General features: G+C 61.0%; 2 protein-coding genes across 3 annotated transcripts in view; one reads left to right on the top strand and one right to left on the bottom strand.

Annotated features, from left to right (window-relative positions):
• The first annotated feature begins 1510 nt into the window (after window positions 1–1510).
• Window positions 1511–3691, top strand: FAM181A (family with sequence similarity 181 member A). The gene is made up of 2 exons (XM_037031377.1): window positions 1511–1672; window positions 2390–3691. Exon 2 carries the CDS (start codon window positions 2476–2478, stop codon window positions 3352–3354), a length of 879 nt encoding a protein of 292 aa, XP_036887272.1. The 5' UTR covers window positions 1511–1672; window positions 2390–2475; the 3' UTR covers window positions 3355–3691.
• A 3510-nt stretch (window positions 3692–7201) lies between these two features.
• The window catches only part of ASB2 (ankyrin repeat and SOCS box containing 2), a 38717-nt gene continuing 37340 nt past the window's right edge, over window positions 7202–8578 (bottom strand). For both annotated transcript variants that reach the window (XM_037031329.1, XM_037031330.1), the window contains one exon: window positions 7202–7837. In XM_037031329.1, the coding sequence (XP_036887224.1) occupies window positions 7701–7837 (137 nt within the window). In that variant the 3' untranslated portion in view covers window positions 7202–7700. The remainder of the gene's footprint in view (window positions 7838–8578) is intronic.

Raw genomic sequence — 8578 nt, 5'->3', positions numbered from 1 at the left:
CGCACAGGCTGCTGCCAGTCTCTAGGCCATGCAATGGCCAGTGACCCGGAACGCTCCAATCCGAGGTCACCTCCATCTCAGTCCACACTTCCCCAATCCCCACAGCAGGGGAAGGGGGTGTGGAGAACACCTCCCCCCACCCCACCACCCACCGTGGGCCATCTCTGCCAAACCCTTCATTTCGCCTGTGGGGACCCTCAGGCCAGAGGGGGAGGGGCCTTGGAGCAGCTGTCTATTGGCCAGCAGGAGGGGTGGGGCCAGCACTCCCGGGTAAGGTTCAGCCCCACCCAGTCACTGCTCCCAGTCTGGGAGGGAGAGCTTCAGAGAGGAGTCCCTGGCCTCTTAGGTTGTGGGGCAAAGGTGTGGGTCGGTGTGTAGACCACTGGCCATTCATCCAACCAGGGGACAGGAGGTAGCAGAGGAAAGAGAACGCAGGAAAGGGAAAGGAGAGGAACAGGAGACAGTCAGGGGCGGCAGGGGCCCACCAGGCTGGCTGGCGTGGAGGCCTCGACCATCCGCATTCTCCCCGCAGCCTCCCTCCGCCACCGGCCTCACCGTCCTTCTGGCCAGCTGGTGGGCAGGGCCCGCAGCCGGCTCCGAGCTCCCTTGCTTGCTCAGAGCGGCCCTGCTTGCGGCCCCGCCGGCGTTGGCACGGTGACAGTAGCCAAGTGTGCAAACTTGTGCCATTGTCCCCAGGCCAGGGGGAGCCATGGAGACTGGCTAATATGACACAGGAAAATGTTTGCTGATGGCAATTCTATGGGCTTTGTCCACCTCTTTCTCCATCATGACGACTCGATTTAAGTCCCTAACTGTTTGACTACAAATGCAAGGGGACCGTGCAACGCCAACCTTTTGTCCGGCCGCGCTGAATGGGCAATTCAGGCTTTGTGCAGCTCAATTGAGGAAGCAAACATAAAGACAAGATTCCTGAGAGCTCCGGCCGCCTTCCCATGGATATCCCAGCCCCTCGTTAGCGCGTCCTTCCCGACTACCTTTGCCCGCGGCAGCGTGCCTCTGGCCCTCGCAGGCCTGCCCAAGCCCATGCCTCAGGGAGCGGGGCGGGGAGAAGAGAGAGGGGAGAGCAGAGAGCCACTCAACACTCAAGGACAGCGGCTTACCGTCCGATTGTCTGCCTGCACTGGAGCATGGCAGCTGCAGGCCCCGGGCCCTGGGGGAGGATGGCAAGCCCATCTCTTCTGGGCCAGGCCCCTCCTCCGTCCTGGACTTTTTAAATGCACACATGCACACACGCTCACACACGCGCGCACACACGCTGCCCCTCGAGAAACCAGGGAACTGAGGTCAAGGGGAGGAGGGCGTGGAGGCCGAGGGGGAGAGTGGAGCTGAGGGGCAGAAATTTACCGGGAAATGATTGCATTTGGGAGCTGTCTTTTTTGTGATGGTCCCCATGGTGACAATTTGTGACGGCAAAGAATGTGGGAACGGGGCGCTGCCGCCTGATTGGGATGCTTTGTATCTGGAGAGGCGCTCCTGATTGGCCTGAGGGGCCCCCCAGCTCTGGGGACTTGCCCTCCATTCAGCCCACTCGAGGGCGGCACAACTGCTTCCAGCCTGACGCTTGGAGCTTGCGGCCGCAGGGCCTGGCCCAGGTCTGCGGCGGGAACCAGCGGGGCCACGTTGGCGCCCGGGGCCCAGGCCCGCACCCTCGGTCAGTGTGGAGGCTGGGAGGCTGGGCTCAGGGTGGGGGGGTGGGGCAGGCAGGGGCCTGGGGGAGGGGCAAGAGGCTGTGGGAGGTGGCCAAGGAGGCATGAAATTGCGGCAGATGCTTCTGCGGGGGAGTTCTCACTGCCACAGCCTGAGCTCAGCCCGCCAGGCAGGCCTGGGCTTGAGTGCCAGACAGGGGTCCTGCCTGTCCTGCGTGAGAGCTGGGGGTGGAGCGTGGCGACCTAGGAGGGGGGCTGGTGCTAGCGGGGCTGGGGGTGGGGGTGGGAGGAGGGCACCACCGGGGAGAGATGGGGCTTGGCTTTGCTTGAAAGTGAAGCAGTCACCTCCGCTCAGAAAAGAAAAACCCTGCTGGCAGGTTGAACACGTTGGCAGCGTGCTGTGTGGGAGGCACAGTGCGCTGGGAGCGAGTGGCTCCAGCCCCAGCAATGCCACCTGTAGCTGGGTCACCTTGGGCAAGTCACCTGACCTCTCTGAGCCTCAGCTGCAAGTGGAGGGCAACAGACTCCAGAAGACTGCGTTTGAGCCTGTTCCACTGCAGCTGCTCAGGAAATGCTTCGTGGCCTACATGGGTGTCCCTCCGCCCAGGACTCTGTTCGCAGCTGAGGGGTGCTGGGGCCGGGGCCGCCGTTACAGCCACGGGGCCTTTGGGGAGGGCTGATGGGCCACTCAAAGAGACTCCAATGGCCTCTGTGTCCCCCAGGTCAGCTCTGTGCCCCTCCCTGGAGCTGCCACCTGCTGACAGAGCCGCCCTCTTCATGGAAAGCCCCGTGGAGTGGCCCCCTGGTGATGGCATCCGACAGTGACGTGAAGATGCTGCTGAATTTCGTGAACCTGGCGTCCAGCGACATCAAGGCAGCCCTGGACAAGTCCGCTCCTTGCCGCCGCTCCGTGGACCACCGCAAGTACCTGCAGAAGCAGCTCAAGCGCTTCTCCCAGAAGTATTCCCGGCTTCCGCGGGGCCTCCCCGGCCGAGGGCCCGAGCCCCACCTGAAAAGGGGGCCTGAGGAGCGGCCCGGGAGGATGCCCCTCAATCCTGGTCCTGATGCCAGTCTTGCTGGTGGAGGGGACTGCAAGGAGAAGGCTCTGGGGAACCCCTATGGGGTGGAGTGTCTCTCTAAGGAGCAGACCCTACAGGGGCAGAATCCAGAAGCTGCCAGGCCTGGCCAGGTGCCCATGAGGAAAAGACAGCTGCCCGCTTCCTTCTGGGAAGAGCCGAGGCCCACCCACAGCTACCCTGTGGGGCTGGAGGGGGTCCTGGGCCCCAGAGAGGGACTTCCCTATGAGGGTAAGAAACACTGCAAGGGGTTGGAGCTTGTAGGGCCTGAGATGGCCCTGGTGCCCATGTCCCCAAGGGCACCGGGTGAAAAAGAGCCACCCAAGATGCCCGGAGTCTCCCTCGTGGGCCGTGTCAATGCCTGGAGCTGCTGCCCCTTCCAGTACCATGGACAGCCCATCTACCCTGGCCCTCCAGGGGCCTTGCCTCAGGGCCCTGTCCCCAGTCTAGGCCTGTGGAGGAAAAGCCCAGCTTCCCCTGCGGAGCTGGCCCATTTCTGCAAAGATGTAGATGGCCCGGGGCAGAAAGTATACAGACCCGTGGTTCTGAAGCCCATTCCCACCAAGCCGGCCATGCCCCCACCTATCTTCAATGTCTTCGGCTACCTCTAGCTGGGCCGGGAGGGCCTTGGCCCCCGCTCCGGCTTCGCAGGAGCATTGGGGGCCCCACGAGCTCTCCTTGAGAGGAGTGGGCTGGGCAGTGGCGTGGCCTCTTTATGTGTGTGCAAACTGGGGAGGGCAGGCATAGGGCGCCGGCTTCTCAGGCAGTTGCCTTGGGAATGGTGGGGCTGGGCTCGCTGGTCCCTCTCCAGCCAGGCCAGGGCCCGGCAGATCACTGTGCTATCGCCGTGCAGACTTCTAGCAGGCAGCGAGCTTTGCCCAGGTCTGCCAGCCACCCCAGAAGCCCAGGTTACTCATCTGTTCATCTGCCACCCACTGTAAGCCAATCTCAGTTCTGTTCTTGTTGTTCTTTGTACATATTAAGGTTAAAAGAATAAAGACGTTTCTTTTGCAGTTTCCACATCTCGGCTGTCATCGTGATGCTGAAGGGTCCACAGGCCCAGGAAGTGCTGCCTGCAGCCAGGAGGAGGGCTGCTCATGGCAATGATTAGTGGCAGGGGCCGGGGGCGCGGGGGACGAGGGCCTGTGAGAAGTGTGGGAATGGGTGCTGGTCAGGCCACTAGGGAGGGGCGTTGTGGTTCTCCGTGTCAGGGGACAGAGGCTGGGGGGAGCCTGGGTCCTCGGAAGGTCCGACAGCACTGGAGAACAGGGAGGCTGGCGCTGGGGGCGGCGGAGCAGTGGCCCTGGCTCTGCTGTGGCACGTGGGCTGGACCTTTCCTCGGGGCTCCTTGGGCCACCTGCAGAGTGAGGGGTGGGGTGACACTGGTCCCCTCTGTGGTGTCTGCCACTTCATTTCGGCCTCGGAATCCTTCCCAACATAGGGCTCTGGGGTTAAGGAGCACTAAGGGATTTCCCACCCTGCCTGCTCGTACTCCGGCTTCCCCGAGGGGCCCACCCAGGAGGACGGGTGGCATGCCTGCTGGGAAGTGGCTCCTGTCTGACATTCTGGAGCTTCGGAGCCACAGAGGCTGTGCAGCAGGGGCAGAGGGGTTCTCAGTGATTATCCGGCACACGGGACAGGGAGTCTTCAGCCAGGACCTCCACCTCAGGTGGCTCCAGTCCCAAAGAGCAGGGAGGGACCAGGAACAGGTGTGTGCGCATGTCCTCTCCCCCTGCACATCATCACGAAGGCCCCCGTACCCACACAGCGCGGCAGCATTAAAAATGCTAATCCAGGCTCTGCCACCTACTAGGCTGTGTGACCTTGGACAAGGTACTCAACCTCTCTGTGCTGAAATGTCCTCATCAGAAAAATGTGATTAAACACAGACCTGCTTCGTGGCTTGTTGAGGGGTGATGTGAGTGCTGGGTCTCTGAAGACTGCTGCCCAGGTGATGAAGATGTGGAGGTACCGAAGTGTGCACCTACTGAAGTGTGATTTCTCAGGGTGGGTGCCGCCCAAACCTACTGCACCTGAGCCCGCACAGCCCAGCCGTGCTTCCTGGGGGAAGTGGCAGGTGTGTTAATTCAGACACCGGGGGGCCTTTGTCTGCAAGCAGAAACCTTTACTACGCATGCCACCTGCCACTGCAAGTCCCCATGAGGGAGAAACCCGGGGAAAAGTCGCATCTAGGAAGGCTTTGGTGCCGATGCTCCCCTGACCAAAAAGGGCATCGAGCTGGTTCAAGGCGAAGCCCCAGAACTCACCTCCTATGCAAAGCCTCAGTCCTGGCACCAGGCCCGATGCGCTCCTGCTCATGGAGTGGAACCTTGACCGGGATTTGAAGCGTTTGGTGATGCTGTAGAGACATCTGTGAGGCTGAAGTCCCCCCTGGGGCTGGGAGACTCTCGGGGTGGGATGGAGGCCTCTGCGGAGGGTGATGGCTGTAGAATCTACAGGCGGGGGTCAAAAGATGTACCAATTGCACAGTCTAGGCACCAACCGATCAGAAGGACCTTTGGGAGCAGGCCCAAGGCCAGGCATTCACCCTTCAGCTGCTGGGTTGTGGGAGGTAGGGGCGGGGACCTGAGAAGGTCACAGTTGGAGAAGGCACCTTGGGGGAAAGGGGCCCTGACCAGTGGCTGTGACCAACTGACATAGACATACATGAATAATCTAAGAACCCAAATGAAGCACCAGCGCCTGCCAGGCCCCTGGGTCCTATCTCCTGTAGGTAAATGGCGTCCATGGGCAGTGGCTGAGCCCTCCTTCCCCACCTCTCCCACCGCCTCCTCAACCCCACCTCCTCCAGGGGGCGTCTCACTCAGACTGCCCCCTGGGTGCCTGGGGCCCCAGCCTGTTAGAACCCTCCAGGCCCCACTGCGGCAGGAAACATCCCATGAATTAAGAGTTTACCGGACACCCAGCCTCAACCCCAAGTGCACCTGGCCACCTTTCTGCTCTGTCTCGTCACTGACGGCCCTGCCCTGACCCCTTCAGGGTTGAACACCCTCAGTCTGGGAGGGCGTAAGTTTCCATCAGGATTTCTNCCCCACCTCTCCCACCGCCTCCTCAACCCCATCTCCTCCAGGGGGCGTCTCACTCAGACTGCCCCCTGGGTGCCTGGGGCCCCAGCCTGTTAGAACCCTCCAGGCCCCACTGCGGCAGGAAACATCCCATGAATTAAGAGTTTACCAGACACCCAGCCTCAACCCCAAGTGCACCTGGCCACCTTTCTGCTCTGTCTCGTCACTGACGGCTCTGCCCTGACCCCTTCAGGGTTGAACACCCTCAGTCTGGGAGGGCGTAAGTTTCCATCAGGATTTCTCCAGAGCCACCATCGCGAGGCCATGTGGGACTGTGACCATGCACAGGCTGGAACCCCAGGGACTGCTGAGTGTGCCTGGGCAAGCACTCTCCCTCTCTGGGCCTGTTTTCCCATCTGTACCACGAGCGATGGGCAAGGCTCTGCTGATTCCCCTCTGGCCGTAGTTTTGGAGTGTTGCTAGGAAGGCTCTTCCTCTTTAGGCAGACACTGGGACTTGCTGGCTCTTTGGAAAGCCAGAGTAGGGGCCACCAAGGCCATCAGGCACCACAGCGATGATGAGCCCAAGGCCCTGGAGGAAAGAGCCAAAGGCAGAGCCGAGCCTACAACCAGAGCCCCCACCTCTGCCCAGCCGCTCACTTTCCAAGGCCAGAAACACAGTTTGACCTGGCTTAGGACTCTTCCAGATCCTGCCGCAGCCCGCACGGGCTCGAGTCAGGGTGGCCTGCCGCGGTGCCCCTGCCACGGCTGCAACTGCACTTGGTGAGTCACTGCGACTTCCACGGAAACCGGCATGCGGGCCTCAGCGCAGGGGGTTCTGATGAGAAGGTGCTTTCTCACCTGCCCCACCGAAGGTGGGTGGGCGGCCCCAGCCCGGCTCACCCCACAGAGCCGCCAGGGGCTGGAGGAGGCAACGAAAGGGACAGGGCTTCACACCTCTCAAGCTGGCGACTTTGCAAGGGCTGAGGATGGCCATCACCCCAGCACCTGGGCTCAGAGCGGCCAGCACATAGACGGTTTTCTCCCTTAGTATCTCAACTGTTGTGCCAGAACAGGATTGAGTGGGACCCAGAGTGCCAGGGAACATGTTCGCCGGAGACAACTGTCGGGAGGCCTGTGGGCACCGAGACCCTGTTTGTGATGAAGCTCCCGTTTCCCTGGTGATCGACTGAGGACAGAAGACCATCCTTGATGGCTCTGGCCACAGCGCAGGAAGCTGCCCCTCTCCTCAGGCTGTGGGTCTCTTCTGGTGGATGAAGTACACACCCTCCGGGGTCTTTCAGAAGCCCAAAGCAAGGCGACGCATTCAGGGGTCTGTGTGCCTTGTCCCCACCCCGACACCTGCCCTGAGCAGTGCTGAGGGCCCAGGCCCTGGGGGGACTGATGAGAGGGACTGCGCTGAACAAGGAGGCACCTGTGCAACATTTATTGCACCCAGAGAAGCCCTCTGGGACCCAGGGTCCCCCTGCCCCCCATCTGAAGTCAAGTGGAGAGTTTCACAGAGCAGGGACAAGGCCAACTCCACAGCAGGGCTACCCGGGAAAGGCAGGCTCACCCCCGGAAATGCCCCGCCACAGCCTGCCCTGAGTTCTGCCCTGCTGGCCTCTCCTGCCCCAGGAATGAAGGTCCCTGCCACTCCTGATGGCACAGCAGGTCTGGGATCTACTCATCCATTGGGAAATAACACGGTGTTCTTCCCACCTGACAGTTTTCTTCCCACCTGACACAGTCCGTTCTTTGCTTGGGGCATAGCTCTGGCAAAGAGACTGGGCAAGGTCCCAGTGGTGACCCCAGCTCAGTGGGAGCAGCCCACAGCCTCGTCCATCAGCAGGTCCCCTTGGATTTGGGGACATCCCCGTCCTGAGATCCAGTGAAACAGTCTGAGGAACACTTCATCTCTGCGTGCCCCGGTTACTGGGTGTTCTCGTACTTCAGGTATCTAATCAGCCTGCCTGGGAGGGGCAGCGTGTCCAGAAGTTTTATACGGTATTTCCCAATGGCCTTTCGAACTTGCAGCCGGCACAGATGAGCCAGAGGTCTCGGGGGCTCTGGATAAAGGAAAGAGAGAAATGCTGGTCTGTCATTCGCAATCTGCAAAGGGTTTGCTCCTTCCTCCACATACACAGGCTGATCTCAACGCAGCCCTTAGTGACAGGCAGGGAGTCAGGCCTGGGCTCTGGGTGGTACAGAGAGGCCAGGGCGGGGCACAGGGACTGGGCAGCTCCCAGCAGGTCCAAGAATCCCAAGGGGATGGCGACTGATATACTGGAGTTACCTTAGCTGGTAGGGGATGGCGGGGTGAGGTAGGGACAGGGACTACTGCAACTAATAATGAGGTCATTGATTTCAACCCTGGGCACGGGGTCTGGCATAGGGAAGGTATTTGCCGAATCAGAGAATGCCATTCATTTATTCATTCAACAAACACGGACCAACCCCTTTGCTCTGCCTGGTTCCGTGTTCAGGTCTAAGACGCAGAGGTGCCAGCCCAGGGCCTTTTCTGAAGGCTCCACACCAGACGCTGCTACCTGAGTGGGGTCCTGACAGGTGGGCAGGAAGTTGACAGATGAAGGGAGACAGCAGTGCCAGGCCGAGGAGGCCAGGGCTGCCCAGGGAAGACTGGGACCCAGAGGGAGTGCAGGGGGGAGGACAGAGAGGCCAGGCAGCTGCCTCACTAGGTGACAATGTGCCATCCTGAATTTCTGACACTTCCGCTGCCTGTTCATCTCACGTAGGACAGATCCTGCCCTCTGGGAAGTGCAGCCCCTTCCTCGGCCGAGCAGAGACTG

The sequence above is a fragment of the Sturnira hondurensis genome, unplaced genomic scaffold, assembly GCF_014824575.4.
Source record: "Sturnira hondurensis isolate 20B ecotype Veracruz unplaced genomic scaffold, ASM1482457v3 Scaffold0021143, whole genome shotgun sequence".
Taxonomy (NCBI): domain Eukaryota; kingdom Metazoa; phylum Chordata; class Mammalia; order Chiroptera; family Phyllostomidae; genus Sturnira; species Sturnira hondurensis.
This window is presented reverse-complemented; position numbering and strand designations above follow the sequence as displayed.